The 15,163-nt window shown below is 38.6% G+C and overlaps 1 protein-coding gene across 1 annotated transcript; it reads right to left on the bottom strand.

The window, feature by feature from the left end:
• Positions 1–1,096: 1,096 nt before the first annotated feature.
• On the bottom strand, positions 1,097–2,985 carry LOC113196517 (permeability factor 2-like). Its single transcript, XM_026408471.2, has 4 exons — positions 2,865–2,985; positions 2,633–2,756; positions 2,441–2,524; positions 1,097–1,669 (listed from the first exon to the last, which is right to left on the bottom strand). Exons 1-4 carry the CDS (start codon positions 2,959–2,961, stop codon positions 1,654–1,656), a joined length of 321 nt encoding a protein of 106 aa, XP_026264256.1. The 5' UTR covers positions 2,962–2,985; the 3' UTR covers positions 1,097–1,653.
• Between the last annotated feature and the right edge of the window lie 12,178 nt (positions 2,986–15,163).

The raw sequence follows: 15,163 nt of genomic DNA on the forward strand, positions 1-15,163 counted from the left end.
TGCATTTATTTATTATTGTGCCGTTTATAAACTTTCTTCCTTTTTAAATCTCATTCACAATTAATATCTGGGAGTTATGAAAAGATAATTTTTAACTTTTTGGATGTGGGGCCTGCTACTTAGGGCCTTATTTACCTAGCTACTTAGGCCAAGCCAGAACTTGATCTCAAGCATTCAGGCAGCAAGACCAGCCTTCTTGCATCTGCTGGAGGTGTTTACTTAAGGTCAGGGGTTCCTGAATCAGTCCTAAATTGGAGATGAGCACACACCTCACACATGTACAAAAATTTCTTCTTTCCTTTCAGATTTAGAATTTCTTTTTTTTTTTTTTATTGATACATTTTCTCCTTAGACATGGCATTTTTATCTCTCTTGGAAACATAGATTGCTGCTGTCATCCTTGGGCAGCATTGAATACCAAGCTATCCAAAGGCTTTCCCAGGATAAATATGTATCAAGTTCTACATAAACTTCACTAGGAAGGGTGGGAACTGATGTAGTCAAACCTTAGAGCCATGTTTCATATAATTGGTATAAAGAATTAGAAAAACATTAAACTTGGTGGTAATTTCTTATGTTTATGAGAGTTAGAAACTTGAACCTGAATTGCAGCTTAGTCTTTTTTTACAGGTACTCAGACATTCACTTTTTCTGCTTCTACTGATGACACGTGTAAATAGTTTTGAAGAAAAAAAAATTAACTCTACCACCATTTCATTGTCAACTTCATTAAAGAATATCTGTGTCTACACCCATCTATATCTCTTCCTCCATCCATCCATCCACCCATCATCCAGCTACATTAATAATTCTCACATCAAGAATAGCCTACAGCTTGGAGAAGCACATTCTTAATTAGGTGTGAGCCAAGAGAAGTGAAATCCATCACCAGATGAAATTAGGCATGACTCATGATTTGTCAACGCAGCAAATTGAATCCCCAGGAAGAAAACGTTGAGAAACACAAATGTAAATCATTAAATTATCTAGTAAAGATATCCTTTTTCCCCTTCAGGAAATAAAATAAACATTCTTGATTTTTAAATACTTTATTTTCACATTCTTAGTAAAAACATTGATATTTAAACCTCTTTGTTTTAAGACACAGTAACATATTACATAACTAACATTGAAAAAGGCATTATGCCTTACAAAAGAAAGACATAAAATGTCCAAGGGCTATTTAGAACATTGTAGTTCATAAAGCTTCAACATAAGAAATGTTGACTGTGTACTGGAAAGCCATTTCAATAAATAGCAACTGACATTCTTTTAAAGAGTTACAAAAATAGATGTGTATGCACATTCTTTTTCCCTGACAATGATCTCTACTTTCTGTTTGCTTGGATCCCTCAGATGACAAATTAAATAAGAATCAGAATTGAACTAATTTGGATTTGATATAAAATAAACAATAAATATAATGGTACCATGTGCAAGTAGATTTAATCATACCCTTAATTATTTTATAAAGCAAATATTAAAATAGAATCTTTGAAAACAAATAAATAAATAGAAGAGCTCTCAGAAGACATGTTCAAGCATACTAAGGCCAATCCAGGTGGCCTCGGGAGCTATCTTTTCATCTCTTTTTCATATGAAGTCAGGTCCTGTGTCAGGAACAGTCACCAAGGAACTTCCTCCTTCCCCTGGTCAGCTGGAATTGCCACTGGAATGAAAAAAAATGATGTCTTTAAATAGCTGCTCGCTCAGGAAAGGTGACTGTGCAGCATTCTGTCCCCTCAGCTCCAGAGTTTTTGAATCCAGTTTTCCCAGCCTGGCTCCAAGAGGACTTTGATGCCTGTGATGGCTGAGCTAGTAGCAGAGACTTCTAGGATGGTGGATGTTCTCATTTAGGAATGGGGGGTGGGGAGGGGGTTTGTTTTCTCTATTCTGTTACAGATATGTTCTACTAACAACTGGAACCTATTGCTGTCTGTCACACTGGGCCTCGTTTAGCTCATGAAATACTATTATTTCCCTTATTTTACTAAGTTTCAGATAAAATTAAATAATTATCCTGAGTCAAAAGTTAATAGATATTGGAGGGATCCAGACTTCTACTCTGCAACAATGCTGCAAAATCTTTTCGCCACTAAACTTCAGGGCCTCATGCTACAAAATACCAGATTTGAACCCCAGAAGGGACTGTGGCAGGGGGGATGTATTTTTTAACAAGTGGAAAGCTCTTTAGCATACCTAACTAACACTTATCAGTTTTAAAGAAGGCAGTTGTTACCTACACTCACTGGAATAGAGACAGGATTCTGGAGGGGATGCAAAACCTAGGAAAGAAATTTTGCCCTTCTTCCCTAGCATATTAATTATCTTATGGCTAAGTTGTTAAAATAGCAGTCACAATTTCTAGTCGGTCAGCCACCCATGGGTTTTCCTAATATAATGACTTCATTTACACGTGTAAATAGAAACCATAACTCACTTGTTCAGCATTTTATGGATGATTTTCTTGACCAAGGGGGCCTCAGGGTTGAGACAAGCTTCCTGTCCATTCTTGAGAGTGGCTCTGCTGAGAGAAAGGAGGATCCCAGTGAGGCAGGAGGTTCAGCTGGGGAGCAGCAGGAGGGTCAGGGAGACTGAGTCATAGCTCCAAGCAGCTCAGGGCGGGGCTTACATGACTTCTGTCTGGGCGCAGTGGGGTCCTGGGGACATCACCTTCACACTTTGGATGTTCTTGAGGTGAATTCCTTGCACAGTCTGCAAGCACTGGCAGCGCAGTTCAGAGACCACTGGCGCCCCTGGGGAGAGAAGAGACCGGATTAGCAGGGCTGTCCCCATCCTAGGCGTCCTCACCCCGTACTCTCAATCTCAGTCCCTTCCCGGGGACCCCAGGACGCGGGTCTCACCTGCTGCGCACCGGCTGGCGGCTACCAGGAGCAGCATGAGCAGCGCGACCTGGAGGAGCCGCGGAGCGCGGGGGACGGCGGAGGCGGTGCGGGCCATGGGACTCAGCGGGAGGATGGCGGCGGAGCCTGGAGTGCAAGAGCTTGTGGCGAGGGGGCTGCTGTGCTGGCTCTGTGGCTCTCGGGGATCCGCGAGCCCCTTTTATGCATGGTTGGCGGGAAAGGCCAGAGCCCCTGGCCAGGGAATTCCCGGAGCTCCGGGTGCTTCCCCGCGGGCGGAAGGAGGTCGCCGCCCCGCCCCTGGCTGGAGCAGGGAGGACACACCGGTGCCGCCCGCCTGGCCCTGCTACCTAACTCCCAGGGTCTCTGGGCTGTTCGCTTTGTATCCCAAACCACCTGCGAGGGCGACTGTGGGCACCCAGTGACCTTAGTGCATAGGGCAAAGAGGGAGGCAAGAGCTGGGAGATCCTGAGAGCCTGTGAGATCCACTGCAGGAGGGTGCCAAGTTTTTAGAGGAAGGGGATGATACTAGTTATCAGACGTGGGGGTTTAAGGAAGAGCGCGAAGGGGGTCCTAGAAAACCTAGTTCACTATATACCTTTCCTGTGTATGTCCCTAATTTTTTATTTTGCTTATTGTATATACACCTGAAATTCCTTCTCTTGTTCAAAACTTGAGTCAATATCGCAGATTGAAGAGAATATTCTACTTGCTTCTCATGTTGTATATCCTCAATCCCCAATTATCTTGTTTGCGTTTTCCATTTGGTGGGAATGGGGATTAACGTCAACAGTCGAATGTAACATGACCTCTTCTTTGGATCCTGACTAACTTCCTTCTTCCCTCTGAAATGTTGGCGACCTCTGAAATTCCCCGGAGATCTAATATCCCACGTATAAGGGGTTAAACTTTGATCTTTGCAATACCGGACTGTAGGCCACTCTTAAGCTGAAGAGCAGAGGGAAGGGTGGAGCAGGCTCAAGGAGTTAGCTTTTCTGATAACATTGGGCAGCAGGCTCTTGGACTCTAGGGAGCGGGTACCCGCTGCTCAGCGCTGGTGCCCTAGAGCAGCAAATAGAATCATGCAAATGAGATAGGAAACACTAATCACACACACACACACACACACACACACACACACACACACACACACACAAATCCCATTTCATTTAATACGGGGCTGTCTTGTATTCCATGTTGGTCCTCTTTCTCTAGAAACACATGTCTGTTTTCTGATGAGCGATTTCAAATTCTTTGTTTTCTTTATGTAATTTTTAAAATTTAAATATGACAGCAAAATGCATTTCAATTCTTATTACATATATAGAGCACAATTTTTCTTATCTCTGGTTGTACACATAGTATATTCACACCAATTGGTGTCTTTGGATAGTAATGATCATCACATTGCACCATCATTCCAGGTTAAAATTCTTTCAACCTGACTCTCTCTGTTCGCTTTTTCTCCAGGAGTTTTGAGAACTTTTTCATCACTGGGTTTTAGAGGGCAGGGCAGGGCGTGAGTTTGTTTCTCCAAGTTGTATTCAGATCTTTATCACAGAAACCTGAAATACAATACAATGGGAGCAGGGAGAGGAGAAACGTAATGGCCTCTGCCCTAGGGGCACAGGTCTGCAGGACAGGGTTTCCAACTGCCCTGCTCAACAGATACTAGCAGGTGCTCCCTGTCAACCACCTGGCAAGTAGCTCTAGATGCACATAATTCCCATATCACCTGCAATTTGTTAAACCTCTTTGTTTCTCCCTCAAGGTGGTTATGAAAAATGAGTCAACATTCATAAAGCACTGGCATGGATTAAGTACCTTATAAATCTTTGTTAAATAAAGTGGGAACAGTTTTTTCCAATATTGCCCAAACAGAAACTTCACCTGTTGTGAATCCTTCTTTGAAGAAATTTAAATAAAAAATAAGTTCATTCCCCAATTTTCCTTTTCACATTCAAAATTTTCTATATCAGTTGCTGACCCCAACTGTGTCTAACTGAATACAACACAATATGGAGTAGTAATGTGTCTGTAAGACATCAAGGCAGATCCTAGAATAAAGTTCATAAAACCACCATCATCTGGGTGTTCAGAATGCCCCTGATACTGGTGCTAATTGGAGACAGGGCTATCACAATAATTTTGGTGTAGAATGGAATACATGTGCTGACATGTTGTGCTTAAACACTATAGATAGTATTCGTGGTCGAGTCCTTCTCAGTAAATTTCCTGGTCTTCCTGATTAATTTCTTGACAGAAAGGATACCCAGAATGCAGTGACTCAACACAGGTAGAAAGGCAAAGTAACCTCTTCAGCAGTTTCCTGCTGTAGTCAGTGCTACACACTTAAAAACTTTTAAAAATCAATTGAGAGTTACAAAAAATACAATGTAGAATGATATATTTCAGACTTTCATCGAGGAAGGCATATGTGTGCTCTATTATGAGATGCCACATAGATGGGATTTTATTTTTTATTGCTAAGATGAATCATTGATTTTGTGATTCCAATTTCAATCATTTCGTCTACTAAAAAAGAGTTTGAATAAAAGACTCATTTATTGGAAAAGATGTACAAAATGAATGACTATTTAAAAAATCACTCTAGTATTTATCACTATGATCCTGGGGGGAAAAAACCCAGAAAAGTAAAAAGAGATTAAATTTTGTATCAGGGAGAAGGAAATGAGAAGTAATCTAATGTGACTAGTTCATGAGTAGTTGAGAATTTGTGTGGTCACTATTTTACTGGGATTTAATGGGAAACTGTCTACAAATGTGAAAGTAATTATTGAAAACTTGAAACAATTTTTTTGTTTTCTAATTGTACTTGCAATATGTGCTGGTTTTATTAAGTTGTGAAGTCAAAAAGGCACGAAGAGGTATTTTTTTCTTCTTATATCTCCTTTGTCTAGGGAGAAAATTTAACATCTGTTTTCTCCTCAACAAACATAGTAGTTAAATTATAAGGGCTTACAGGATTCTGGGTAAATATGAAACACACTGCTTCCTATATTTAGTTGCCACAAACCCTGAGTGATTTACTAACCCTCTGCACCCACCCAAGGTACAAAGCTTTTATTTTATGCTCATCTAAGCGCTTTACAAATATTGACTCATTCAGTCTTCAAACAACCCTGTGAAGTAGACATTACTATTATCTTTATGGAAGGTAAAGTTTACAAATAAAGAAACTGAGGTACAAACACATCAAGTAATTTCCCTAATGAACTATGCCTGGAATCAAATCCAGAAATAAAATGGCTCTTAACAATTATGCTATCATAAGAAAAAACTCTAATACATGATTAATAATTTCAGAAAAGGAGTAATTTTTAAAATCTGTTATTACCTTGGTTGGTTGGTTTAACATTCTAAAATGAAACACAAAGCAGTATGGAGATTCCTCAGAAAACTTGGAATGGAACCACCATTTGACCCAGATATCCCACTCCCTTGTTTTTTACTCAAAGGACTTAAAATCTGCATACTATAGTGATGCAGCCACATCAATGTTTATAGCAGCTTAATTCACAATAGCAAAATTATGGAACCAACCTCAGTGTCCTTTAACAGGTGAATAGATAAAGAAAATGTGGTATATGTACATAATGGAATATTACTCAATCATAAAGAAGAATGAAATTATGACATTTGCTGGTAAATGGATGGAACTAGAGGCTATCATGCTAGGTGAAATAAGCCAGTCCCCCAAACCAAAGGCTGAGTGTACTTTCTGATATGTGGATGCAAACACACAATAAGGGGAAGGGGGAAGAAAAAATAGAAGTTCATTGGATTAGACAAAGGGGAATGAAAGAAGGGAGGGGAGATGAACATAGGAAAGACAGTGGAATTAATCAGACATATCTTTCCTATGTTCATATATAAATACATGATCAGTGAAACTCCACATCAGGTACAATCACAAGAATGGGATCCTAAATAGAAAAAGTTATACTCCATTGCATGTGTACTATGTCAAAATACACTATACTGTAACATATATCTAAAAAGAATAAATCAAAAATAAATAAAATGAAACCCAGAAGAACAGTCCTATATCTCTAAAATTGTTGCACTAAACAGCATAACTCTCTTCTGTGGCATTGGTTAGTTTGTTATGTTTTCTTGAAGTGCCAAATTCTGAAAAAAATAGTAACTTCCCCAGGGAGAGAAAGACGAAAAACTACCACTTTAGCAAGAAATGATGGTTAACACCATCAGTATGGTGTCATGAGGATGTCATATACCCACTGGCATGATGTCATAAGAAAGGCTTTCTTTGATATTCTTTCCAAAAATTCATAACTGATGTATAATCATGAAAAAAATATTCAAGTCCAAATTGAAGAATTTGAAGTAGCTGAGCAGCATTCTATAAAACTGTCAAGATTATGAAAAACAGGAAAGGACTGAGAAACTATTACGGACTAGACAAAAATGTGGAGAACATGGCAACTAACTTAGATTGGATCCTGAGACAGAAAAGGGACTTAATGGAAAGCCTAGGGAAGCCTGAATCAAGTCTGGAGTTTAGTTCAAAGAGTAATGTGCATTACCAACATTGGTTTGTTTCTTAGATTTGACAAATGTACCAGGTAATGAAAAATGTTTGGAACTGAGTAAAGGATTCACAGACACTGTATTATTTTTATAATTTTTATATATTTGAAATGATTTCAAAAACACAAATGTTCACATTTTAAAGGTTTCTCTTTCTAAATTAATTTAGAATATTACCAAAATGAAATTAGTGGATATGCATGCACCTGCTAGCTTTCAAGAAATGAAATTCAATTTTGGTTGAATGCCTACTTACTCAAATCTGAAAACCCAGAATATCTGTGGCTGCAGTTTGAACACTTCATCATGTTTCATGGGATGAAATAATTTGACTTCAGCATTAATCATGCTGTCCAAATATCTTGTCTATTTCTTGGAACGGAAGAAAAACAGAAAGTGTTTGCTGCAATTGGTCTTCACACACAACTCATAACTGACGTAAATGAGAGGACTCAGAGATAGTCAGACATAGTTTATCCAGAGGAGCTGCCAAAAGAATGAAGCATGTCACGAAGCAGCCAATATTTGGAGATTATAGAGCCTGACTCTTGGAAATAACTTAATCAAAATCACTTGTTTTGTCATGAAATAAAAGCAAAGAGTTATGTGGTTATTATTTCATATGCCACCTTAATATGCCACTTAACTCCATGATATCTTCATAAATCAAAATTTAAAAATTTAAAGCACAGGAATACTATAACTTAGAACAAGAAACAAATTAATTCTCTCATTTAAACAAGTGATTTTCTAAGAGAAGTCCATTTTAAGAGGTGAATGTTAGATTTCTGTGCAGTCTTTAAACTCATGAAAACAAAAATTCTTTTTATAAATTTATGGGTTTTGGGGGGATTTTTTTTGGTGATGCTGGGGATTGAACCTAAGGACTTGTGCATGCTAGGCAAGCACTCTACCAACTGAGCCATATCCCCAGCCCTAAATTTATGTTTTTATTAATGCATTTTGGTTTATATAATTATGGGGCTCATTTTGACATATTCATAAATCCCCATAACATAGTTTGCTCCATTTCAATCTCTAATACTACCATCTTTCCTCTATTCCTCTCTCCTCCTGATCTCTTTCCACTACGCTATTGATCTTCCTTTGGTAAATTTTTGTTTGTAATTGGTGCTTATGTGTAAAGGTAGAATTCATGGTGATATATACACACATGCACATAGTATAATTTGTCAATGTCAGTATGCATTTCCTTCCCTTTCCCCTCCCCACTCCCTCCTCCTCTGTTTCCTTCCTCTACCACACTGTTTGCCCCCTTCTGTTTTCATGAAATCACCTTTAAAAAAATACCTTACTTCTCTCTGGCTTCCACATATGAGAGAACATTTTGATCCTTGACTTTCTAAGTCTGTCTTATTTCCCTTGGAAGATATTCTGTAATTCCATTCATCCACTGGCAAATGACATAATTTCATTTTTCTTTATATCCATTGTGTACATATTCCACCTTTTCTTTATCCATTCATCTATTGAGGGGCACCTAGGCTGGTTGCATAACTTGATTATTGTACACTGCTCTGCTATAAAGATTGGTATGCATGTTGTTTGGAGTCAACACCAAGGAGTGGGATAGCTGGGTCATGTGGTGGGTTTATTTTTAGTCTTTGAGAAATTTTCACGTTGTTTTCCAAAGTAGTTGTATTAACTTTCAGTTCCACTAACAATGTAGGAGCGTACCTTTCCCCCAAACATCCTCATCCACATTTATTGTTACCTGTATTCTTGAAATTTGCCATTTTAACTGGAGTGAGATAAAATCTCAGTGTCATTACAGTTTGCATCCCTTGTTTGTTAATGAAGATGAACATATTTTGCAAGGCTGCAATTCTTAAAGAAATAGGAGAATCTTTAAAAATTGAATTTTTGGTGGTAAAATTCCATTTGCCCTAAAATCATCATGGAACCATTCATTCAGAATTGACAAACAGTAAATTCCAGGTGTTCACATCTTCCACTCCCCTCCCCAGGCATTGCCCTGGCAATAGCCACTTGCAGGAGTAACCTGACAGCTCCTCGCCTCAGCTCTATCAGTGTCTTTCCCTTTCTGGGCCAGTTTTCTCAGTGGCTGCCATGAAACATTCCTTGCCATCAAACAGGAGCCAATGGATAAACATTTTCCCATTTTTTTTCTGCTTTAAACAGATATTTTTCAATATTACTTAGAGGGTTTCCAGTAGGATGCAATCCCAGTGGCCTACCCTCTTTTCCTAGTTCACTCTTCCCAATTCTTCAGTCCTATACACTGGGGACACATTCTCAAATAAGTGACCTGCATGGCTGACCCATGATTAGGCTCCACTTTTCAAAGGGAACCCTAGGCTGACCCAATGCTCCATTCTGGGAAGTAACCATGATGATTGGCAGGCAGGTGTGGGCAGTGTAGCTCCACTGTGCTCCTCCAGCTTGCCTCAGGGACTCATTGCCTCACAACTGCCAGCCCTATTTCCCTAAAATGACATGATGACTTTGTTTTTAAGGGGGGAACAATGAAGATATCAAAGCATGCCATCAAATTCTAGGCTTTATCTCCCTTCACAACTCAAGGGCATTAGTGTCAGGTTCAGGGCAGCTTCACCATTCAGTATCCGACACTGCTTCTCTGGCTACCCTCTTTCTTTCATCTAGTCATACCTGCTCTCAGTCCAGGGGTTCAAACAGGATAAGCCATTTCTCAATTGCTTCTGTCCAAACCTGTTCCCCACTGCTGATTGATTCAGAAATGGGAAAATGATCTAAGCCTGGTGAAGTCAGAAACAGTGTCTAGAGTTTTTGCTGGAACAATTGAAAATACCTGGGTTTGCTAAACTGATAAAATGAATCCTGTATTTGTTTTTTTTTTTTTTCATTATTATCACAAAATAACTGAGGCTGTGTAGCTTATAAAGAAAAGAGGTAGTCTGGGATTGTGGTTCAGTGGTAGAGCATTTGCCTAGCATGCTTGAGGTACTGGGTTCAATCCCTGGCCCCACATAAAAATAAAAAATAAATAAAGAAAAGAGATATTTTTAGCTCATGTTTTAGAAGACAAAAGCCCAAATAGCATTGTACTGGCTCTTATGAGGCTCCTTCTGGCTGCATCACCTCCTGGCTGATGGAAGCACAATGGTGGGAGCAAAGTCAAAAGAGGGTTGGGGGACAGGGAGAGAGGGAGAGGGAGAGGGAAAAAGGGAGAGAGCAGGTAGGTTCCCAGAGTCAGAAGCTCCCATAGTCAAGAAAATGATCCAGAAACTGTTGGAAAGTGATGAATCAGCCGCTTAATCTGTTTATTTTCTACCAACCCCTTGTTAATCTCCCAGGAAGGGTAGGATTCTGAAGCCTTGACTTCCTAGAGTTTTTAGTTATTCATATACTCATTTATACTATACAAAAATTCAGATACATTTTCCATTCTGTCCTCCAAATGCTACTTGATTCTGAGAACTCTGCTTAAAAGATGACAGAAAGAAGATGAAAATGAGCAAGACTAACATACAATTTAAGATTTACTCCCCAGTTTTAGGCTAAACACTTGCTTTGCCTTTCTTTAGTTGAAAAAGTTTCTTTCCAAATACATTTGTGTAATTTTTCTTTCACTATTGTTAGGTTCAAGGTTGCTGTGATGATTAACAGGTTTTACAATAGTCAATGACACTAGTGATCATGCAGAGCCAAGCATGGAATACTTGCTCAATAAATGCTTTTTAAGTGTATTTAGGCACTAGAGATTTTCAAAGTTTTTGTTCTAGATGGCTTGTTTGAAAGTATCCTTTGGAAACTTTCTAATGTTTATTTTGCCTTGAAACTCTAAAAATAATAAAGTTGTAGAATGTAAGACTTGTAAGCAATGGTTATTTACTTTAAAGGGAATACACTTAACACTAGTAGAACAAGAAAATATATGGTGAAGAAAGCCTTGACATTCTTTACTAAAAACACTCTTGCATTTCTTGAAACAGAAAAGAGAAAGTGATAGATTTTATTTTATATTAAATGTTTTACTCTGGCATTTTGTATATATTTGCCTTTACTTAATGTGTGCATGATTACAATTTCAGTATTAGAATTGGACTTACAAATAAGTACAACAGAGAATTTATACTTTACTAGAAATATTAAGTGTTCTTTTTAAAATCAATATATTCTTCATCAATTTCTAAATCCATAAAATTTATACCCATGCTATTTTTACAGAACTATGACCATGAACCAAAATGTTATTTATTTATTTATTTATCATATATTATCAATTTACAGACTTGGAGAAAGAGTTTTAATATCCTCTCTCTCTCTCTCTCTCTCTCTCTCTCTCTCTCTCCTCCCTCTCTCTTTCTCTCTCTCTCTCTCTCTCTCTCTCTCTCTCTCTCTCTCTCTTTCTCTCTTGTTTTTGTTTTACACTTTGGTATTTTACAATATTGCCAACAAAATTCACAAAGTTGATAATCTCTGTGATTTTTTACATGATATACTAATCAGAAACTACTGATCACTATTAAAAGGCCAGGCATAGTGTTTTACATACATTGATTCAATAGTTCTGACAAGATGGCAATGATCTGGTTAAGAGACTTTTCTCAGAGCCTGAATAATTAGGTAACCTGGCTCCCCCACTTGTTGGCTGTTTGACTTTGATTGGATTGCTTCCTCTCTCAGCTGGTGATCATGTAATTGTCTATCTCAGAGAGCTGATGTGAGGAGTAAGAGTTGGTAAATTCAAAGTGCTTAAAACAATGCATGTCATACAAATAAATATTAGTAATTGTTTACTATTGTTAGTAGTAGTACAGCAAAGAAGAAATCTGAAGATGGCCCTGAAGAAATTCACACTGGGCTGGGGATGGAGTTTAGTGATAGAGGACTTACCCACCATGTATGAGGCTTGGGGTTTTAATCCCCAACAATGAAAAAAAAAGAAAGATGGGGTGAGATAAAGAAAAGAAACTCACCCCAACATTAGATACTAAGTGAGCAGAGTGATCATAGTGAGGATTTGAAAGCGGATTCTAACCCACTATACCATACCACTTTCCTGGATTCTTCTTTCTCTAGCGAAATCATATTATCTTTCAGTGTTGATGACACTATAAATAGTATATAATACACAAAAACCATACTGTGTGTATGGTATTGATCATAGGAAAATAAACAAGTTTACCAATTCTGACCTATAAAGGGACTTTAGGAAACATTTCCCTACTAAGAATGTAGTTCATTTCAACTTTGCTTTATTAAGGGCTCCTTATATTATCTCCTCACTGTCATAACTTCAGTGCCTTAAAATGTTTTGCCTATAAAATAAATACATTTAGGGGCTGGGGATGTGGCTCAAGTGGTGGTGCACGGTTGGCATGCGGGCGGCCTGGGTTCGATCCTCAGCACCACATACCAACAAAGATGTTGTGTACGCCGAGAACTAAAAAGTAAATATTACAAAATTCTCTCTCTCTCTCTCTCTCTCTCTCTCTCTCTCTCTCTCTCTCTCTCTCTCCCTCTCCCTCTATCACTCTCTCTTAAAAAAATAAAATGTTTAAAATAAATACATTTATTATGTAATAGGTAACAAAAATATGCATAAGCGTGGCGCAAAACTATAAATGGAGATTGAAGCCATTTTCATTAGTTTTTATCCAAAAATTAAAAGAAGCTTGGGCATCTCAGTCAATAGTGGTTTCCTATGAAAAGTTGGCAGGGCCATCTCATGAGATATGACACAGTGTTTGCACTACGCTTACATCTCCAAGATACACAGGCCATTTATTATTGTTGTGTGGACACATTGAATTATTTGTTTAAATGCATAGAAAAGATGACTTTATTGCCACTCAGTACTGCCTGGATTTCTTTACTTTGAAAATATTAAAATCTGGGGATATGGTTATACAAATTCAATGTTTTGCTTTACCATGTTCAAAACAATCCTTCCTCTCCATTCTCTCTGCTGCTAACCCAAAAGGAGACTCAAGTTTCAGTTCCATAAACACATATGATTTACGGCATGTCCTATAACAACCATTATATTAGATGTTGAATTTTCAAAAATATATGCCATGGAGAATTGCCCTTGAAGATCTCACTCACTGTTCAGCTAAGAGAGGAAGACATGTGGACAGAAGATAAATTATATGTGGCACATGTCAGTATGGAGAGATCTGCCACAATTGTACAAAGGAACAAACGCTTCAATAAATCAAAACTTCATAATCATTTTCAATTTGTGTTGTTCATTCTCAGTGTAGCTATATTTATTAGGCCCCTACCAGTGTACTACAATAGTGATAAACATGACCTCTAACCTCCTAAAGCTTCCCATTGAGGCAAAAAGAAAAAAAAAAAACATTTTAAACACTGTTAAACACACTCCAACACATGCGTCTGAGCATACCATGGATATGTGTATTATGGGTGTGAAACAGGAAAGGCTGGGGTCCTGCAAGAGAGAACAACAAAGGATCATAATAGAGTGTCACTTCAGGCTCCTCTGAGGAAGTTGTTATTTAAACCAATACCAAACACATGAACAGAACTTAGCCAACTAAAAAGACAGGTGGTGAGAGAATAGGAGAAAGAACATTCCAGCCCCAGGGATTCAGTTTGCACTATGCACATTTCTGCAGATGTTCCATGCTGCAGAGCAGTTGGATGTCAGCTAATTCCATGCTGCAGTCCCCTAATATCCTTCACCACTACTAATTAATGTGACAGAGAGAATCCAGCATATACCAGATTTGGAATATGCATATACCTAGTGCTGATAACAGCCAAGCCATTCCTTTTCAAGAAAAGGAAGACAGTTCATGTTGATCTCTTCACCTTTCCTGTGTGGGACTCTGTGGCATACCTTCCACCCTTACCTCCACATCATTTACACACTCAACTCCCAGACTCTGTATCCTCCTTCAGAGAACATTGTTGCTCCCTACCAGCAATACAGCCCATCTCACCCTTCACTGGGACTGGAACACGTGGCCCACCAAACTCTCCTGTTCTCTCTTCTGGAATATTATCTGGGATGAAGACAAATGGAGAATCATTCAAGCTCCAATATTTTTTTTTTAAATCAAATACAACTTTTGTAATATATCTAAGATTATGAGTAATGAGGATAATTGACCTTGCTTCTTAAAGTATATGGGAATATGGTTAGTGAAGCTAGTAAATCTCATCCAAGAGACTGGAGAATGCTTCCATATTCAGGTAAAATTCTGAAGACAGTCATTGCCTAGAGAATGAATTCCACTTTTCAATAGCAGAAAACAATTATAAACAACACAGCTTTAACTACACAGTAGTAGCCAAACTCATCAGAAGTCAACCAGAAAGGCAGGGGTCTAAGGGCAGTTTTTGGTAATGCAGGAGCTAGTTAAGAAGGAAACAGAAATTGTCTGGGTCTCAAAGGTATACACTATGTAAATTGCATGGTGACCACAGAGCGCTCTGTGGTTCCACATAAAGAAAACATAGACCTTTTAAGATTGAGCACTAGTGTTTTAAACTACATAAATGTGTGCATATTTCAGTTAGGGTAGGAGATGTGGCTCCTGCTGCCAACTTAAGGCCAAGAAAGCCCTTTTTTGGGTTGTTTTATTTAATCTTGCCTGGCTAGAGCCCAAGTCTTCTGTGAAATGACTTAGCTTCCTCACCCCAGTTCCTCATTCCCCATCCCAGGTTTCCGGACTGGAGCAGCAGGAGGGATAAAAGAGGCGGGGACATCGCTGGAGCCGCGGGCCTGGGAA

The sequence above is a fragment of the Urocitellus parryii genome, chromosome 10 (genome assembly GCF_045843805.1).
Source record: "Urocitellus parryii isolate mUroPar1 chromosome 10, mUroPar1.hap1, whole genome shotgun sequence".
Taxonomy (NCBI): domain Eukaryota; kingdom Metazoa; phylum Chordata; class Mammalia; order Rodentia; family Sciuridae; genus Urocitellus; species Urocitellus parryii.

Excerpts from the sequence above, each read along its gene's own strand:
- LOC113196517 (XM_026408471.2), bottom strand. The coding sequence starts at position 2,961 with ATGGCCCGCACCGCCTCCGCCGTCCCCCGCGCTCCGCGGCTCCTCCAG. Across the intron at positions 2,757-2,864 it reads CGCCAGCCGGTGCGCAGCAG|GGGCGCCAGTGGTCTCTGAA; the intron begins GTGAGACCCGCG and ends TTCTCTCCCCAG. Across the intron at positions 2,525-2,632 it reads TGCGCCCAGACAGAAGTCAT|AGCCACTCTCAAGAATGGAC; the intron begins GTAAGCCCCGCC and ends TTCTCTCAGCAG.